A 22,034-nucleotide genomic window follows, 5' to 3' on the forward strand; every position below is an offset into this window, starting at 1 on the left:
GCTACTCGTGCCACGGAATATTATACTTTCATTCTCTAATGGGAAATTTGGACCTTTGCTTCTTTCAAAGAATTAAATACAAATGAAAACGCTGTACCATTAAAAGCATACTAATTTCTGCAATTATCTTTATTCTAACGGGACTGAACAATTTTAAATTGATAATTTCCTAAAAACTTTCTTACATTCTATGTATGCATAAACATCTTTTGTGAATCAGTAGAGAGTATACGAATAAGTGATAAGTTTAGTAATCGATGTTTAAATTGCATTTAATAGGGGCCCACTGCATTGATTGCATTTGCGGTATTTTATGAGGTTGCCAGATTCACCAGACAGCCTGTTTGCCCTTTGTGATTTCTAATGTCACATCAGTGCTTTACACTGTTAATGGCACGTGATTATGTTTACAATGCGCCACGTGTCCTCCAACGTTACTGTTCGTTGTTTGTGCAGAGTATCATGTGACTTCTGGTTTGCGATACATTTGTAATGGACAATACCGAATTGCATTTACCCAGCCTAAATTATGGATTTCGTGTAAATTCGACAATTAGACCAAGTGGAATATTGAGTTACGGTAAATGAGATTCAAGGACAACGATCCTTACATTTATTTACAATTGATCTCTTATTTTTGCCAGAGTACAATGGGCTCGAATACAAGTATTCCACATTAAAAAGATGAAAGAATAAAAAATATTAAGAAATTTCTTGTATTTCCAGGTGCAGTTTGGTTACAAGCAGGAGAAGCTTCTAGGACGAAATTATCGAAGATCGAGAAAAGTGAAACGACATAAAGATATTGGCACTATTCTACAATCGCTGGTCTTCCATTTTTACCAGGTAATAATAATTTTATTTATCACACTAGGAAAAGAAAAAGACAACAAGATTAAGAATCTTTTTGTATTCCAAAGATCAGTTCGATTTTAAAATCGAGAAGAAACTTACACAAGGAAATTATCCAAAGATAGATAGAGGAAAGTAAAACAAAACGATTATCAACGTGGAAAACGACGGTGGAGGTCGGAAGACACGCAAAAACAATTCCGGCGATTAAATCCGAGTAGTCAGTTTCGGTCGCTCTTCCTCTCGTGGAGTCCAACAACGCTCGTTTGGAATTGTAAAACGGCGGACGATGCAATCCTCCGAACGAATCCTTTAAACCTTGGCACAGTAATTTTCTTTACTAGCCACATTACCATTATCTTCAGACTAGCTCTTAGCCGATGGTTATACTTTCACAACCGCGTTTCTTCTTTTTTTTTCATAGTTAATTCGATCGACCGTGTAGCCATACCACTGATGACTAATTAAAGTTCAAATGGAGAATTCAGAGATTAAAACACAATCATACTTAGTTGGCTGGAAACACAAACTGACTGGAACTATTTATCGGAACACGTGCACGCAAACTGGTAAACATGACGGCAAAAATGACAAAAGAACGCAGACAAATTTTACTGTGGATAAATTTACGAATGTGGAATGCGACGTTGAAGTGCAGACGAATTTCTTTCCTAACGTCCGCGACAGATTTATACAAAGTTTTAGAAATTCCAAGGAACCGAGATTCAAGGATTACTCGAACGAGAAGATTCTAGAGAGCATCGTAAAGATACAGAGGTTTTACAGGTAAAGTAACGAACGGCGGATATTAAGGTAGCGAGTAGAATACGAGCAGGACAGGGCAGGTTTTCGCCATATCTCGCGACTGTTATTTAAATCAGTTATTTTTATTAATTAAGTGCTCTAGCCGGTACGAAGAGAAGCGTAAAGCTCGATGTTGCAGTAAGATACACAATTTACTCGCGTTGCATAGGTAGGTCGAAGAGAAACTGGTTAAGAGAACAGAATTTCTCTGTTCCGGGACTCGAAACTTTCTCACGCCATTTACAATAATTTAACGTAATATAGATCAATTTTAAACCTCTCCAACCTTATCGAATTGTTACTTCGATTAACTTACACAGTTTTACAATTCAAAGTATTAGTTTAGTACTTGGCGCTTAATGCTCTCCACTGACTTTCCACCCGATGAAATATTTCCAAGAGCCCAGCTTTCAACCCCCGAACTTCGCCAAACCGTCTGCTCCCCAAAATCCTTTGGATTTCCTCGAATCGAACGTGTCAACGAAGAACACAGCGCGCACACGAGCTCGTAACTCCGTGGCGTAAACTTTTGGCGACGAACAAAATCTCCGAGGAACACCTGTTCAAACGTCTGTTCGACGTTGCCCGCAGAGCTCACCGCGGCCGGCAAACCACGATCTCGTCGAGCGGCGTTTCAGCCTGCGCTAAGAACACGAACCGGCGGCAAATACAGTCAGTACCGAGATTCTATCGCAGCCGGGATTTCGTGATACTAAACCGCACGTCGCCGAGTACCAGGGCGGACTTCGAGTTGCTGTACAATCTGCTGGATCGTTGGCGTATCTACGAGACGAAGAGTGCGAGTGAACAGCTGTTCGTGTCGTCCAGGATCGCACTGTGCAGTTTAATCCTATCAAAGGAGGTAGAGCTATTGCGAGCTATTGATTCGAGGAAAACCACTATCAAATTAAAAAAGAGAGAGCAATCGTACAGAAAATTCTTGGATGAGTTGTGCAAGCCTGTCGTATGGAAAACCAGTCATGGAGAATCGATTCCTGTAATTACACCGTTTGTACAGCACGCCAGATGCTTTAGAGGCACGTTCGAAGAGTTGTCGAAGGAAAATATGACTGTTAAGGAAAGAATTGAGATGTTGTCTAAATTGAGAAAGGATATAGAGCCTCATACGTGTAAGGAATCTGATGAACTGGTACGTCTGTTGAATCAAGAGATTGATCTGTTGACCCGTAACGTGGAGGAAAGTAAGTTGAATTGGTTAAGAAGTGGCCTGAAGATGGCTTTTTTGAGATTGGCAAGGGAGTCCTTGAGAAACGAGCGAGAGGATTCGAGGCTGATCAGTTGGTTCCGGACCAGTTGTAAAACTATCTGCAGGAGCTGCGGCAGACTATTGCCTCTCGAGAAGTTCCCACGCGAGAAATGGTCCCGTTCCTCTTCGTGCAATTACTGTCTCTACGTGAGAGTTCGCACTGGGCCTCGGCTCGTATACGAGCCCTATCAAAGACTTCTTCGTGATGTAAGACGTCGCGAAGCTAGAATCTATTGTTACACCAGTCTGGCTTTTGTTATTGATGCAAAAGTCGTTTACCATTTGGTGAACGATATTTGGCACGGAAAATCGGCCATTTCTGAAAACGATAATTTAGAAGAGTTGAGGTTGGTGAGATTTCGAAATGACGAAGAGTGGTCACCGTGGAATTGTCTTTTACTAACCGTGACGGAAGCCTCGTTGCATCGAAAGGTAGTTGACCTCGATAAGTTTTACGGACCGATGATACTACAAAAGTTCTGCACGAAGAATCTTCAGGCCAAACTTCGGTTCGAGTTCGTGGCCAAATTCAAGAGCCTTCGTGGGAATAAACAATGATATTAAACGCTCATTTATTATTGTTCTTCGTGGGAAGTTAATTAACGAGTTGCGGATACTTTCTTCAGCGTACAGTAAAAGGATAGAGTAAAGAAAGCGAAGTTTGATATCACGTTAGGAGTGTTGAGCGAATAATTAGATGCTGAGAATATTTAATTCGTATACATGGAATATCTGGTACAAAATAAAAGTATTTTCATGATCGTCTAAATTTATTCAATATGAAAAATCACCTTACACCTCCACACGATCTCAATAGAAAGATATTAGACGATAACAAGTACCGTGTATTTCTTGAAGCATCCAATAAATAATTATTCTTATAGTAACTTTTACATCAACAAAACAGGATATGTTATTTGTATCTTTTATTTTTTATCGCAGTTAATCATCTGGCTTTCTTAGTTCTGTTCGTGTGCAATTTTATTAAAGGAATAACATCGACAGCAAAATGTGATTTTCTCATTTAAGAAAGTTTAAAATTGATATTATATTGGTATTATGATATATTATATTATCTTCTGTCATATGTGTTATAGGAGAATTTTTCGCGTTGAAAATACCTTACATAGCGTATGCATAGAAACTGAAGAAGATCTCTGCTGTACGTTTCTTTTTCAGCAATCCTGCAGTCTGTTTCTGTAATTTCATTCTGGGTAATCCTAAATATTTTCCAACCATTAGACGAAGGTCCAGCTTTATGGAGGAGAAGTAAAAAAGATATCTATGTGTTTATCCTTACAATTTAAAAAGATGGAAAACAGTAATAAAGCCCAACGAAATGGTCGTCTTATGGTTTATCGCAGGGTGCGTAACGCGCATGTCCTCATAAAGCTGCCAACTTTTATTTCCTGGTGAACTGTGTCGTAACGTGAAAATGTTCCGTGATTTAAATTTAAGACCGTAACCTCGTGAAAGTTATTCGTTTAAAATTTTAATTTGTAGACGAGGTCTACGATCCCAATTGTTAATCAGAAATTGTTAAGATACTACATCGAAATGTATGTAGGACGTGGAATGTCGTAATGGATCTTATTCCTTCTGCGGTCAAAGCTTCTAATATTGATAAGGAATATGACACCGCATTCAATTTGCTTAATAAATGTATTCACTGAAGAAGCTTTCAGCTGTATACGACATCTGATCAAATGGTCGCTAAGCCAATGCCATAAATTTCAAATACACTTTGAGTCGTTCCGCGTCAAAGCGATTAAATTGACCGTGGTATCGTCTCTGATATCACACTTACACAACACTTTTCGGATGTTCTGCTATCTATCGACTAAATCGATCTAGTCGCTTATAAATAAATCTATTAATCTATTATCTGTAAAAAGTAAAAGTTGCCTAAATGTTGATTGAATATTAATCGAACGTTCAAATTGAATTTTTATTTATGAATAAGTTAACTGTAATTGTTTGAAATTCAAAGTCTAGATGAAGCATTTAGTTTAGTAGTTTGTGTGATAACAGATAATAACAGAAACGTTATAACTGTCGCAGATAATGTCGCCGCATCTACTATAGAATGCGGTTAAATAGCTTAGGACTGCATGTGGTCGGACACAAAGTTTAATATAAGATGATTAACGCTCAATGCGATAAGCACATGTTAAATATAGTACGGGACGCAACTATGTTAAACTGACGTACCAGTCTCTTCCTGTGATATACAAAGATCAAATGATCGCTTGTGAAACTGTAATTGTCCAATGTAATTGTCAAATGTTCATTTCGTAAAATAACGGTACAAAAAAGCGACAACAATGGAGGAACAGCGCGATATTCTACGAATGCCCATTAAACGGCCTTTTCAACGTTGTTGGAACTGTTCGAAAACTAGGGGAAACACCGGAAACTCTCTAGAGCGATCTGCAGCAATGTTGCAAACTACAAAATTACTTCCTGTCACTTTGCAACGATGCTTGGAAAGTTCAGCGATGTTCGTGAAATTGGAGACTACATTATAGATCGTGTTTTCTTTTCGTAGAATAAACATTGTCTTTTAACGAATTAATCGTACAGGTGGATTCTAACGGGACCGGACGTCGCACAGATATAGAGTTTTCGTCTTGGTGAATGCATAAACAAGTAGCGTCTTTCACGGAGAAGGAAAACGGTCACGATATTCAGCGAAGAATTGTCAAAGTGAATTGAGTTGCCAGAACTTCTCTCCCCCAGCGAACTTTTCGATTATTTGAAATTATGGCAGCTCCCTGGAGAAGTAGAAGGAGATTTTCAACGATTTGTCCCTGTGGAAAGCTCTTCCATCGTATTCACGATAAGATATTATCATCGATTTCTTTTAATAATTTGTCAAGTGGTCGAAAAATTCGATCTCGTATGGATTTATCGCGATAAACGTGGCATTTTAAAAGTTGAAACTGAATTATCGATACTTGAAGAAACTAATTACAAAGTCGAAGTCGAAGACAGAAGTTCAGCAGCGGCCAGGAAGAAATCATTTTGCAATTATCGAACGTAAACTTCAGTCAGCTCACGATTTAATCAACTGGTCCGATGCAGTTTTGATTGCTACCTCTGATCTAATCGAATTGTTCACTTTCATCGTTACTTTCATTATTTCTACGTTTCAGCGTGGAAATGATGTCTATAATTTCGGTTGATTCGATTGCAATCGTTGGTGGGGAGGATTGAGGAGAAGATGTTGAATCGATGAACCGTTTAATTTGTACTAATAATGTAGGTATGCGTTTAACGAGCCGCCTTTAACGACGAGATATACGACATCGATAGATTAAAGCTTTCAATTAATTAGCCATCGAATGGCAAACGATTAATCATTTCTATTGATAGTGGCTAGTGAAAGGAAACTAATAAACCGAAATGGGGTTGTGGCAACGATTAATTTTAATTTTTTTTCAATCCCCTACCTCTATTCTGATTGAGAGTCTGTCCTCGGTGAACCAATAACGCGACAAATCGATACATACCTACACACGGATTCGATTATAGCCAGGTTACAGGCGAATTTTCAACTTTTTACCAGGCCCGTACGTCGATAGTTTCGCCATCGATTAATCATTTCTTTCAATTAAACAACCGACGAAAGTTAATAAACCGAAAAATGGGCTCCGTTACAGTCATCAATTTAAATTTGTCAGAAGTTGGCTGACCGTTTAATACCCTATCATAGGTGTCTGTGCAAATCGATCGACTCGACGTTCGCTCGATTATTACGTCCGACAAAATGAATTGAAATAAATTAGCGATATACCAGACCAAGCGATTGTTATTCCCGGTTTCACGCGCAAGTAACTTGGTTATTCATAATTTAATTGCCGGTGATCGAATGGTCTCCGAACGTTGTAATTATCATAATAACGCGGACCATGTAATAATGATCATTATTAGAATGATACGAGCGACCATTATTAATTTCTAAATAGCTGTTGCAATTTAAATGCGATTTAAACATTCTGTAGATTAAATGACAAGTTGTAATCATTATCCACTTTACTTTTCTTAATAAGATTAAAATTGTAACATAGGAATCTATTATGACGTCTTGTCAAATTTTTCTGCATGGAACAATAACGAGACAGACGGGGATACCTCACATTATCGACCACAAATTCGAGCGCGTTAACACCGCTTTCGATTTCAATATATCGTTAATGAGTTTTATACGTAGCCACGGACAAAGCGGTCGGGGTATCAACGCCACTATTAAAACGTTTGTACGGTGACGTGATCGTTAGCAGACTGATGTAATGACAGCTTATCGATGAATCAGTCTACCGCTAATCGTATGCATTCGATTTTAACGATTAATTTGTTTATACGACCAAACATCAGCACCGTGGACGCTATCGATGTTAGAGCCATGGATGGAAGTTTTGCACCTTTGTTTATTGATGAATTAGATTAATCTTTTTACTACATTAAAATTCTTGTATTTTATTCCAAAGTATATTCACAAATATATAGTCTCCTTTTCATAACAACACATTTTCTCACAGTGGTCTCTGTTCCCTTTTCTTATTTCTTTCTACTCGCCTAGAAAAATATACATATACGAATAATACGATATACGTATAATATACGTAATACGAAAAATATATGTGGCTAACATGTGGCAAAAATATAACAACATTGACAAATTTTATCACGCGTTCGTTTAAAAATATCTATATGTTAGGTCGTCCGAGAAGTTTCTTTCGTTTTATAAGGAAATAATGGATGCGCATCATTTTCCTTTTTATATTATTTTATCGAATTTCGTATGATCCATTTCGTTCTATCAAAATAAAGATCACAACGTTCGACGGATTAGGTTTCATGTTTGTATAGAGATGCATCGTTGTAAAAGACGTGTGTGTAAAAGAAAGACACTTTTCGGACAACCTAATGCTTTTATAAACCTGCTCGGATCAATCACGTTATTGCAAGATCAATTATTATGCAACGAAATTACGCGTAAGCCGATCACTATTCGATTCATGAAATCATCGATATCATAAAATCTTCTGAATCCACTCCACAAGTTATTCACAAATGCCCAAAATCTCTTCAATGATATCCCTCAATCGCGGAGCACTTTAATCATTTTCCGGGACCTCTAATCACACTCAGAGAGCCGCAAGCGAATCACACGCGAACGGCATCACCGTCAGCGTGTTTGAAATGCGGGGCATTAGTCGAAGCGCGGCTTCCAACGCCATCAGAGGAGATTTCGCAACACGATGAAGCCACGGTCATCGCGATAAGTATGGAAATTAATATGAAATCGGCGAGAGAAAGGCGGAGACTTGCACGCAGGTAACGCACATACGTTACGAAAGTGGTGGTTTGGAGGCTGACAGGAAAACACGGAGGTTGGACCCCAGTGATTCATAACACGGGTGTCGCATAAATTGCGGGTGATATGTTGGCGCGCAATTAGGGTTTGCTAAATCGGCATTACTAATTAGATTTGGTGTACCGAGCTCGTCTGGCCGACCGAGCCGCCTCCTCCTCGTCGTGCGTATAATTGATTCGAGTTTCAAACTAATCTATACTCCCGGTTGCCTCTCGATAGTGATCGATAATCGTTCGTGAGGGGATGAAACCGGTGCTAAGACCGGTGAACCTTGTCATCGGCTTGTGTAAGAGCTCTCAGGGGGAATCAGCGTCAAAAATCACGTGAAATGAGAACGCCTTGGAATCAACGTAAGCTCTGTCTGCGTCTAAGTATGGGTGGTTCGCTAGAAAGTAAGAAAGTTGTTTCGCTGCTAAAGACGTCTTTTCGTTGAAAGCCTGGTCTTAATATTAGAACAAGTAAAATGTGTTAAGATGAAAGGTTCTATATATTTTGTTTGTGCAGCTATTAGGTTCATATATTGCTGTACTTAATTAATTTTGACTTTGAAAAGTATGGTATTTATTAGATCTTTATTAATTTTTGTCTTAAGGACTACAAATAATTTACAGTTTTTGCAAGTATATGTTTTTTTTTTCTAATTTATTCCTTCGCTTCCTCGATCGTTTTCAGTCCACATTTTCCTTTTCTAAAAAAAAGGCAGAAAATAGTGTGAAATTAAAAATTTTGGCGGGTTTAAAGAAAACATGTGTTTTATAAAAGGAAAAAGTAAACTTTAAGGTGCTATAACAATTATTTAAATGAACTTTTTGACGAACGTTTTTAGTTCATCGTGAAAAAAAATATATAATAATTTAATCCTTTTTTGGTTTTTTGTTTCGGTCAAGAATTACGAGGTGGATCTTTCACACCGATTGAAAACTGCAGCCCATGAAATAGGCTTAGAAATCTGTTATAATCTTCTTTTTTACTTAAAAAAAATTTTTTTTGTATTCGTTAAATATGTATAAAACCATACCTCAAAATTCAATAACTTAATTTCATTTTTTCTCTTCTAAAAAAAATTACAAAAAGACGCTGTTTTAGACCATTCTAATTCAGGACACCCCCTTAAATATTTCAAAATATCCCTTGTGTGTCTGTATAGTTTTGTTCCTCGTTAATCTTCAAATTTCATGCTTAAATCTTTTACTACCAGAGTCAATCTGTTAAATATATTACACTATTAATAATGAGCGGTTATTTACCAAATATTTGCCGAGATTTATTCTTCCATAAACGTGCAATAGCTCAGAAGTCCCATGATACCGGTCTACTGTTTAGAAATTTACTCTCACGGCGCAAAAGGCTTGGTTTACTAAATATTTGATGGCAGTCGATTACCGTGTATCGTTACGCGGAACTATCATCGATTAATTTTGCAGCTAACTGAGGGAATAGTGGAAGCGTCTGCTTCTAACGATAGTTACTGTCCTCGCGGGACCAAAGACCTACGATACTTTGTCAAATCTCGGCTGGAAAAGAGGTTAAATCGCATCCCTCTCGTCGTCTACAAGAAAGATGAAGACTCGTGATACACCGTTTAACGTTTTTCCTTCATGTGAAAACATTTCAAGGAACGTGAAAATGCAGTTGGAAAATTAAATTAACAGACATCTTCAAGGTACATTCTAGCGAAGAAAAAAGGAAAAATCGTATATTAGAAAGTCGGTTCACTGTTTGCGAATATATTACGCAGTTACGAACGATAAATCTGTCCATATCGCCTAGATCTCGACGAAATAACTTTAGCGCTCATTTTCCTATTTAATAAATAGCTTCTCTGGGCACGTTGTTCATTGTTCATTGGATACCTCGTATCCGTTTTTGCACCCCTATACCCCGGTTGTAATTAGCCCCCCTCGAGGAACACTTTATCAAACCATTAACTTTCTCCGTAGAAGAAAATTAATTTACCCGATATCCATCTCCTCTAGAACGCCTTTGCGAACGTGTTTTCCTCATCGAAATAGACTGATGAAATTAAATCAATATATTGGGTGATTAGCTATTGATAATTCAATACTAATTAACAAACTATCTGCTACAGTGAATACTTCCACCGATATTTTTCACACTGAATTTTAATCTACAATTAGACATTTTCCATTAGCTGTTATAAAAAACGCAATTAAATATATTAAATTTAGAACTACCAATTTCTAAAGTAATATAATTCGTATCTGTAAGAAATCAAAATGTGTATGAGAAAAACATAATTTAAGAAGAAAAATAATCTGTTATATTTGACAAAGAATCATTCAAATTTCCAGAAATCCCTTGTCGGAAATTGAAGCATTAATTAATTAATCATTTTCACTACTCTGATGCTTTTAACGCAATATTTTACGAACTGTAGAAGTAATTAACGGCAACGTTCTCGATTTAACTGGCGACCATCGAGGCTACTTCTATCGCAGATTCGCGTCGTCCGTTACTGTACCGGAGATACTAGTAGTAACTGTTCGAAACGTAGGACAGGAGACAAAGAACCGGCTGGAGACGCTTTAAAAATGCCTGTCGTTACGGCATAAGGCAAGTCAGCCTGGTAAACAGATTATACGTACGTAACTGTTGATAATTTATGTGACTGGAGACCGAACAGACCGTGGACGCGGAATAAAAATTATTCTCCGGGGCAATCGTCGAGCGAAAAGTTTTCCGCGGTTTCTTGTTTCTCGTATGCATTACCGGGACCGAAACTTTTCGACACGGATGACATCACGCGACACATCGCGATGTTCTATCTCGAAATTATTAAGCGTTTCGCCAAAGTTCGACCGGATATTACAGCGACGTTGAATCGTCATTCATCCAGGCGAATCTCATCGAAATTTTCGCGTTCACGCGCTACGTGTTCTGTTAATCTGTTTACGAAACGAACAACAGTGCGAAATGTTTTGCTGAAAATGTGTTGCAAATTGTTTTCACCAATCTCTAACAGAGTATATGTAAATATTGTACATGTAATTTTGTATACTGTGCACTGGCACATTCAAGAGCTTTCAACCCCAGTATTTTGAGATAATAAAATTTAATTTCATGACCCGTGGATATACTTTTCCTGCTTTTTAAAATCTATTTCCGGATGTAGGTTTCATTAACTTTTAAAGTCATTTGTGCGACTTTCCGCTGTGCAATTTTCTGATTTCCATCGTGTCTTGATCCTTTTCAGTTTCTGGTATTAAGTGGTACTCCGTGATAATTTTTTATAATTAGAGAAGTTGGTCCACACAAACCACCTAAACCACCATTTCACTCTTTGTCATTAATCGTAGTGATTATATGTTAAACATATGATATTGTTTATAAAAAGACTAGTTCGGTAGAAAACTACAAACTAAGATCTTTAAAAACGGGAAAGACATGAATTATTTGATAGTACTTGTAATACGATAATTTACGAGCTTGTAATATCTCAATTTCTGATTTCTATACTAAATTCTAATTTTCTTATATATTTAAAATAATGAAAAACAGATACAAAATTATGTTTCTATAAACACAACAAGAACTATATTTTATTAATTTTTAACGAAGATAACCGACCGATTGGAGAAAGTTATATTCGAAATTATAGTTCTTGTAATATTTGTGGGGGATTATGTAGAGGATGGTTGATCGTGAGATTTGTAAGACGAGATTGCTCGTTCTTGAAAACCGTCAGATATAAAATGATAAATAAATTAATACAGACAATAATCGCTCGTGCTAATGAATTCGCTAGGACAGTGTATAAATCGTAAATAAGATCGCTGATAACTCGTTGATAACTGATAAACACTTGGTAGATACTGAACTCCTTACGATCGCGCCCGTCTATTTATAGTCGTCGGGGAGAACCGGAAAATTCAAATTCGTCTACATTTGGCGATTGCACGTAGCAGCGACATTGTTTTGCCCCAAGTTTATTTATTATTACGTTATGTGCATCCTAACGATATTGCTACTCCGAGGCAAAACAACAACATGATTTGAATTGTCCTCTAGCTCGCGTGCCACTACATGTTAATAACTTTTAAATCTGTATAAGTTAAATATGATAGACGTTCGATACGTTACAACCATGTCTGGTTGAAAGTAATGGTAGAACAAGCAGGCGAATCGTTCGCAATGTATCTATTTCGGTGCCTGGAAACGCACAAAGCTGTCGTTTCCGTTTAACGCGATTACAGTTATAAACGTCAAACGGTATAAAGCGTTTCTTTTTGGGGACGCATACGGTCCGCGATACTTCCGCCTCGTCCCACGCATACACGCCTCGACCAGAAGCCGCGTGAACACGCCAAAGGGATTTTCGATAATAGCCGAATTTATGGTGCTGCGAAGAGATAGCCTCGTTTATGGGGTGGGCTTTTAGCGCTCATAGGCTCACGCCTCGCTTGACAAATGCAGCACAGGATCGAAACGTGATTTTGCCCTGATTCAGCCAAATATTCTTGAAACGTCGTGAAAATTGTAAATGAAACGTTCATACATAGATTTATGGGAAGAGTTATTTGTTGTATGACTTTAAATCGAAGGGGGATGAATTCGAAGCTTTAATACACTTTCTAATTGTAATTTATTACACTGGAGTTTCTAGAAATAATTGATTTATCGTTTCCCCAAAGGAATGACGATAGAAAAGGAAATGCTTTTGCACATTTTTCTGCTCTATATAAATATTCGATGTAATTGCTGATTGTAATATATTAAACAGTGCAATTTTAGAAAATAATCGATTTATTATTTCTTCGAAGAGACAAAGATTGAGATAAACCCTTTTGCACATTTTTCACGTTCTAAATAAATTGATGAAAACCACTTGAAAGAAGAGAATAAAAGTGATTGTCCTTGTGGCGCAACAGGACGTAATAAGCGATACGATTAGATATACGACACTTGAAACTTAAAGCGGTCGGTTTGTCGATGGAAAAAGAAGAAAGAAAGTGTATCCGATAATATCGTACTTTATCGTACGGTGCAAGCGTGCAAGAGGCAAGCGGGTAATGAACGGTAAATTTCAAAGTGAAACGTAATGAAATATTGGAAAAATTTAGAAGCACTTGTCTCACACACACGATGGAAATAGAGGTCGACGCGAGTAGTTTGAAGTCTCGAGTCTTTCAGCCGAATAGACGGACGAGAAAATGGCAAAAGGAAAAGAGAAAGGGGACAAGATCTGTTTCAGAAGGGCAGTCCTCGATGAGATCTGCTCGTAATTACGACCATGTTTGAGCGACTGACAGGTGCTTGACGAGCAGAGCCAATAAAACCTTCGAGGGCCTCTATCTTGCAGAACGACGTTGCGGGTTCCGGGCTCTTTTCCCGACCTTTACCTTTTCATCTTTTTCCTTCGGTCTTTCCAGCGTTTAAGATAGATCCTTTCGTTAAGCGCACAGAGGGCAAATGGGCCGGCTGAGAGTTATTAAAAAATCGATTACACTGGAGATCAGTGGATGGTGGAAATCGACTGAACACGCGGAGATGAATTCGTTTCATATTATGATATATGATGTTTTTCGAGCTGTGTATGATTGTGAGAAAAAGTTTCCTTTTTTATGAAAAAAAGTGATACATACTTTAATTTTTGATGAGGCTACCGTAGAATTCTTGACAACTCTTTTTACGTCTTTCCGCGATCCTTTTTGTTGAAGTAATTACTCCAAGAAAAACTCTACACCTTTTTTTTTGTATATTCGTGACCTGGAAAAAATTCAAAATAAGGAGAGGTCCATATTATTGTGCGCTTGAATATAAATTTTGTTTTGGGTTACAAGGTCTAGAAACAAAAGAGCTATAGGTAGATTTCTATTGCTGTTTCTTGTAACCTTCAGCTAGAGTTATACACCTAGGTTAACTTTTTGGTAATATCCTTTGCTATAAATATATGAACGTGTTCCCTATCATTTTCTTATTGTATTGTAATACTTAAAGACTGAGGATCTGAATCAGCATACACTATACCTGTACTTATACCTATACTTATTTCAATATATTTTTCTATTACAAATTCATCCACTCGTTCTTCTATCAGTCGACCTCAACACTTTTACAAAGATCTATCGAAGGATTAATGTCTTATCTCGTGATAAAAGATCAATTTTCGATAAGATGGTAACTAAAGTACAGCGGGGTTATGCTATGTTTTGCGGAATAAAAAGTTTTCTTCTCCGAAGAAGCTTTTCCGTAATCACGAACGTGTTCTCTTGGAATGACGATCGGTTGACGCTCCGGAGTGCCAATAAAAGTACGATTCCATTGTGAAAATTCTCCGGAGAATTTCCTGTTACTTGGTTTGTCTCAAAAGAAATATTTTTTCCTCGATTCGATGTTTATCGACGCAGTTTCAAAGTTTTTCAACAGATCGGCTGACATTCGACGAACTTTCTAAGAATCTATAAGATACTTGGAGCGTCTACAGATGTTGTGTAGCATTATTTATAAAAGCGTCGAACTCATCCATCGGCCAGCCGTTAAGGACCGATTTATCTTTCTGGCGGTTCTCTCGACAATGACTATGCTGCAAGTTGAACTTAGTTAATAAATTTTTAACGCGTTTGACCTGTGCACGTGAAGAGTAGGAAGATAATGTGTTTTCTTTCTTGTGGTACCTGTTAGTCGATCGCAGTGAAGATGAATTTCTTAGAATTTTATATAGAGCTCTAGTCTTCCGTTATTTATTATTATGGACATGATATATAGAACTATTGTGCGTGTATATCTTAGGATGAAACTCTATCTAACAATACAATACCTAATTGTTACCGTAGGCCTGATTAATTGACCGAGGAACTATTCTGACATCCCGTGTCTGACTAAATACGGTATATACTACTTGGGACCAGAGCGCATGCTGGCGTCAACAAGGCCATTAATACGCATCTTGCAGGTGTCTGACCAAGTACTGTCCATTACTACTGTCTATTCCTCATCAATTCAATCACAAGATTTACTGTTACTCTCTTAATGAAACGTTATAAACAATAATACTCAACTAGATATATATCGTTTTACAAATTCTTGTTTTATAGACGATCTTTCTTGTTACAAAATGTAATATTCATATATAGTTACGTGTTTGTGTGTTTGTATGTCTGACCAAGCATATATCGCTCAATGAAACGCAACAGCTGTTTATATTCAAACTCTTGACCATTCTATTAAATTGCGTTAACGTTTCACCTACTGTACCAAGAAGTATAGATAATATTGTAGTATCGCGGACGAGGGGCCTCAGGGATGTCGCGCGAATTATAAACAAGCGGTTACGGAACATGTGCGTGGTTGGGTTACGACAAAAGACAAGGGGTTGCTAAGGGACATAAACGAATTAACAGCATTGTGAGTTAAGGAGTCAGAGACTGCGAATTGCCTTGTCGAGGTAGTGTTGCTAGTGTCACACGTTCAAGAAGGCCACACGCTCAGAAACAGTAACAGGATAGGCTAGATATCCTGCATGCCACAGCCATCGAAACAATAACCAAATAGTAACGGAATAGGCGCCTCTGAGAAACACCAGACGACAACCCTTCCAGAGGGACTAAAACCTCAGTATAAAAACCCTCCCAAACAAGCGCTCGAGACCAGTCTGTTGCAACATTTTGAATCAGTCTGTTGTAACACTTTGAACCGTCACTCTGTTGGATTTGTATAATAAATTCTATTACTATAGACTAAGTTCAATTTCTTCACCTTATTTGTGAAACGTTCGAACTGCGACGTAAGGAGATCACCGGCGACCTATCATTTTCGTGATTTCTTGTGTCTTGTGTCTCCTACGTGACACTAGCGTTGTCGAGAGAGAGAGTTGCAAATTGATTGTCTAGTTGTCTTAATTATAGTATGCTATTGTCATTAGTTCACGTTAAACAACCATCGTTTCCTGTTTAATCAACATCTGTTTAATCCATTTATTGTAAATAAACTAATTGTAGGAAAGATCTTACAATATGTATATGGTTTGTGGTATCAAGCTAGCTACTATTATTCGAAGCTTCAAATAACGAATAACAGTCAAAGTAACTTCATTTAATGTTCTATCTTTCAGTCAGTTAATACTCGGTAACAAACATATGTTTTGCAATGGTTTATATTTCTATAAACATATATAATTATACAATTATACAATTTGAATTGCGCTTCACTGTCGCTATTTCTAAGATGTTCAGTTGACCTCCGACTCGATACAATACTGCTCGTTCGTGTTACGGGAAGGAATGACCCTCCTACGAAGGGAAGTGGCCTCGTTGCCACCTAACAAACATCCTCCATCATTCCCTGTCCGTTATCTTACGTCCTTGCATTTCACATGGGGCTTTTCCATGTGGCGTATCACGTATCCTTCCCAAGTTGTGTTTGACAAAGCATAAACATACGAGCCGATAGGTACAGAGTCACTCGCTGACCCTCGTAAATGCGTTATCCTTACGACTGACCCTACTTCGTGCACATCTAATACAAATTCGATAAACATAATCTACGAATTGGGGTGGAATTACGAAAATCGCAAAAAAAGCGAATGAGAAAGTCAGAACTTCAATATTTCCAATTCCCCGGCTGAAAACGAAATCCGCCACCGAATTCTCGTTCCTTCTTCTTCATCGATCCCATTTCTGGAATGGTAGCCAGATTATCCAGCCGAATGGTCCGCCAGACACATCATCGGCGGCTTCTTTGTTTCTGATGATTCTCCCAATGGGAATTAGGTACCGCTGTCTTCCCGCGGGATAGCCCGAGGGGAATGGCCGTTGCTGAGGTGGCGATTGGAAACAAGGGAATAGTAGAATAAAGAGGGATGACGAGGTCTTCCACTGGGACGAGCCAAAGGAATGTCGGTAGAGGCACGAAGGAAAAGCTGTCACGGCGCGGTGTCTTGCAACAAACGTGGAAGAGCATTCCGAGTAACTATATTTCCTTCTCGCACTTTTATTCGTGTCTCCTTCCGGGATAGGAATCCATTATTTCTTTAAATGGTATTTTTGAAATAACGTTTATTATTATGGGAATCAGGAGGTTCGTTTTTGTTTTTTTTTTCGTCGCTTTATGACTCTAAATTTTAAAATTTATTGTAATCGATAATATTCACTATTTTTGAGGATTATTTACATTCCCATCGTACTACATTATTTTACCATTTTTTACTTATCTAACTTTATGTTTAGATTGATTGATAAGACATAAGGCTCAATGTTTTCTGCTTAATTTATTGGCAACTATGTGATATATAACTATACTTTATCGTAATGTCGTAAATACTTCAACTTTGTTAGCTTTTATAAAATTGTAGAATCTATGAAGAGGAAATAATATAATAAACATAATAATAATATAATACAGAAAACAAAATTATGCGAATCTCTGAAACTTGAAAAAATTACACTTACACTTACTTGCAACAGGACTTGTGATTAGGTAGATTATTGCTCTAAAAATATTTGTAAAAAGATTCGACGACAGATAGATGATTAGACTGTTAACTTCACAGGTTTCAAGAACCTTCATTTATATTTCCTATTAGCAAATAACTTTTTTTTTATTCGCTTCATGATCGGTTTCACGAACATGGTAGCAGCCAACAGAGTTTAAACTGTTAATTTCATGGTAAACCGTTGGGACGGAGGAATTACCTCAAATACTCTTTCCAGAAGTATACTACCGATTCTACGTTCAGCCCTTGATACCCATTCTACTCGTTCATACGAGCACAAAGAATTCGTGCTGTACGTGATACTCTCTACCAAGGGTTACCTTATTCACCAAAGAAAGCTACAAAGCGCATAAGGAAAATTGAGTTTCGAGTAGCTCCACGTGGGCTGCACGTTTCTTCGGGGACCTTTCCTCTCGCTCTTCTTCCTTTATTTTGTTTTTTAAGTCTCGATTTTTCCCTTCTTTCCTTCCGTGGTAAACTTGCTCCAAGTTGGAACTTCAACGCAGTTTCTACGGACTTAACGGAGTTACTGACGCCGAGTGTAAAAAGTTTGGACTTTGGTAGTCAGATTTTAAGATTCTATTCTTTAAGTTTACACTTAGTATTAGGCTTTCGAAATTTCAAATCCTTGGAGAACTGAACAACAAGTGTTTGCTTCAGAGTTAACGAAAATGGGTGATTGGTATTTAATTCAATATTATACGTAGTTCACGCCTTTTAATGCTGTTTTCCTAATAGCTTCCAAAAGATGCAAATTTACAAGATATCGACTATGGTAAATTTCTCAAGGAACATGGTAATACTATAATAAGACAGAGTAAAAAACGGAGAACATAAATCAGATTTTAAAATTCTATTCTAAGAGTTGCCACTTACGAGACAAGTTTGGCAAAACGAAAATTCAGTTTCAATTTTTTTGAATATTCAAAATGTCGCACTTTCTTCATTAATGTATTCAGATTTAAAAATTTCAAACCCCCTGAAGGTCGAACAAAAATGTTTATCTCAAAGTTAATAACTGGTTGGTATTAATCCGTATTATTTACAGTTCAGTCCTTCTTACGCTTATTTCTTAAAAGTTACGAAAAGACGCATAGTTTGCAGAATGTCGACTTTGATAAGCTTCTTGAGGAACTTAATAATTCCATAATTAACAGGGAAGAGGAAAAAAGAGCAGTGAATACACAGAGATGCTTCTGACGCATCGACTTCATCAAAGAGCTGGAGACAGAGAAGTGTAGGTAAAGAACAAAAGTTCTTAATTAGCGGCCAAGCTAAGTAATTAATTACTTAGTAATGTGCACATTAAGGAATCCTTCGTTTGAAAGCGAAGAATCTTTCTTTCTCGTTATACCGCTGCCAACCTTCCGAGGGCGAGAGACTTTGGTCGACAATCCTCGCCTATTTTCATAACTTTTTCGCATATTTTGCATTACGTAACACTAGGAAGAAGAAAAAAGATCTACTTGCCGCGGGCGAGTGGGTTCAACTTCGCCGCTTAAAAGGCCGCTTAATTACAATTTATTTAGACCAAGTTTTCGTTGCATTTCCTTAAAGATGATACATGCACGTTCATAGCTGAGAACTGCTTGAAAATTATGCAAGTTTTTGCATATTTGTCACAAATAAAATCACCCAGTAACAGAGGCGGTGTATTTGGTGTATACAATATCGGATCATGGAACCATGTGTTAGACATACTCGTATAAAAATTAATCTGAAAACATATTACATAGAAATTGAAGATATCAAAATGTCGTTTGTCTTAATAGTTATATTTTTGGTTCCTAGAAAATTTTAACTCATAAGCAACTTATAGAAGACAGTTATATCTTTGAATCTAACGAATGGTTTTCATTTATGCAAGATTTAAAAATGTAAAAATCCATAGAATACATAACACAATATGTGAAGATACGTAGGATAGTCAATGTATAGTACAATACTTCTTGCAATATTTAACAGATCAAACAAATTATTGCTTCGGTTCGATTTTTCTAACTCTCAACTGAGAATATGAATTTGCTTAAATATGAGAAATTTCATATTGTATCTACTGGTACATTAGAAGAGTTTTATATGGTGACGTTTTTATCCGATACAATTTAGTGTAAACGCGTACGGAATGTTCAGAATGTGGCTTTGACGCGTTGTAATGTTCATACTGCGCAGAGTATATTGTTTCCTCTGGCAAGAAGAAGATATCAATTACACAAATTTGTGTTTCAACATTGGAAAATTGAATTTTATTTTTATCATCTGCTGTTGTAAACGTATTTTCCTCAGATTTTAATCGTTGTATTAAATTTCACTCGTGTAGAAATAAGAGACGCGAAGGAAATAGAGAACAAAACGACCGAGATCTTGACAGCCGTGAAGAATGCAAATTGGCAAAGCTCGTGGCCCGTAGTTTGAAAACGTAGAGACTTTTGCTTCCTCTTTTCTACAGTGTCGTTGTGGTTTAAGGTTTTCAGGAGCTTCGTCTTATTTTTACATGCATTTCCTCAACGCCCGGTTGCGGCAACATAATCCTTCTTTTTAAGGTGAGGTACTTTGGAAAAGTAATGCAAAACCTCGCTACAATGATTCGCAATTTAGCAACTTCTCCTCACCTTTCCCACCGTACCATCAGACTTTCAGATTTCCCTGTCTTCTTCGTACGAAATTTCCTTCTTTTTCCGACATTAAATGATAGAATGCAATTTTTCTTTTCAGTCACAAGATTCACCTTTTTATCATTTTTAGTGGAAAATTTTACACGTTAATTACTGTAAAACTACCGGTGACCGGAAGTAGATTTGTCAGTGATGGTCATAAGTGGTCAGCAATATTGGAATTAATTAAAGCATTTGAATTAAAACGACAGTCACATTTGTAAAACTCCTAACATTTTTAATACCGTACCAATGATATGAAGTACTGAATGTTACTATAAAAAGATTAAATAATTTTATTCTTTTCAGAAACTTATATGAAGCGTGCAGAAAATATAAGATCAATTCCCTAAACTAAGAAGTGGAGGAAGATGATGGTGTCATAAATGTTTTTTACAATTTACAATATCACAGATACCATTTTTAAAGAAATATACATTAAAATTCATGATCTTTTTACACAATGTTCTGACAATAAACAAGCGTAAATATAATTTAGTTATTTGTTTTTTGAAAAGTTCAATACTAATCTTATATTATTATTATTATTTATTATTGCTTAATCGTGCCTTTCTACTTTGGACGAGCTTTCGGTTTTATATCTCGTTTACCTATTTTGCTTCTTATACAGGGTGGTTGGTAGCTTGTGATACAAGCGGAAAGGGGATGATTCTACGCGAAAAAAGAAGTCGAAAATATAGAATAAAAATTTTTTTATACTTTTTTTTTTTAATTTTTCCATCGAGATTTTCGATTTTCTCGAAAACAAAGTCTCAAACGAAAAATTTTTATTCTATATTTTCGACTTCTTTTTTCACGTAGAATCACCCCCTTTCCGCTTGTACCACCAGTTACCAACCACCCTGTATATCTACCTTCCCTCTTATCCACTCTATTATATCGCACTCCCTTAATTATTCTGTCTTTAAAACTATGGCAACTTTTGGGCTTTTGCCTCCTTGCTGTGCTTCCTTATTGTCGTTCCTCCCCGTCTTGTATTGCCCTTCTTTTCTCCATTATTGTTTTTAATTCCGTTAGTCCTTCTCCAGTCTCGTTTAGTATTTTTTCTGTGTCCTTTAGTCCTCCTATTTTTTCGCATTCTCAGGTCTTCTTCTATCCTTTTACATAATCTGCATCTTTTTTCTCCCTCTTCTTTCCAATATTCCCTTGCTTTGGTCTCGTTTCCACATCTGAATCTTGCTAATATTTTTCTGTCCTTCCACTAATCTTATATTCGAATAGAAACAAAAAGATGCAGTTAGTTTAGTTTAGCTTTTGAGAGTATCCATCATATAAAAGTGTACCGTTTTTGAACAACTGATTGTCCTTCAACATTATGGATAAACACACAAAATTCATGTGACACCCAACGTGTCAAAATTCTGCAACCCTTCAGTTCCGATTGTAGCGGCACACCAGCTGGAGAACGATGCAAATCATGTTGTAGTATCAATATCGTTAGGATACACACAATGTATAATAAATAAACTTGGGGCAAAACAATGTCGCCGCTATGTGCAACTGTCAAACGAAGACGAATTTGAATTATATATCTATATCTATATATATATATATATAACTATATCAGAGTTACCAACGAGTTATCAGCGAGTATTTTAGCGATTA

General features: G+C 37.0%; 1 protein-coding gene across 1 annotated transcript; it reads left to right on the forward strand.

The window, feature by feature from the left end:
• The first annotated feature begins 926 nt into the window (after nucleotides 1-926).
• LOC117237264 (IQ and ubiquitin-like domain-containing protein) lies at nucleotides 927-3,652 on the forward strand. The gene is made up of 3 exons (XM_033501031.1): nucleotides 927-1,179; nucleotides 1,277-1,638; nucleotides 2,248-3,652. Exons 2-3 carry the CDS (start codon nucleotides 1,328-1,330, stop codon nucleotides 3,479-3,481), a joined length of 1,545 nt encoding a protein of 514 aa, XP_033356922.1. The 5' UTR covers nucleotides 927-1,179; nucleotides 1,277-1,327; the 3' UTR covers nucleotides 3,482-3,652.
• The last annotated feature ends 18,382 nt before the right edge of the window (nucleotides 3,653-22,034 follow it).

Source organism: Bombus vosnesenskii, unplaced genomic scaffold, assembly GCF_011952255.1.
Source record: "Bombus vosnesenskii isolate JDL3184/JDL3185 unplaced genomic scaffold, Bvos_JDL3184-5_v1.1 scf7180000013365, whole genome shotgun sequence".
Lineage (NCBI taxonomy): Eukaryota > Metazoa > Arthropoda > Insecta > Hymenoptera > Apidae > Bombus > Bombus vosnesenskii.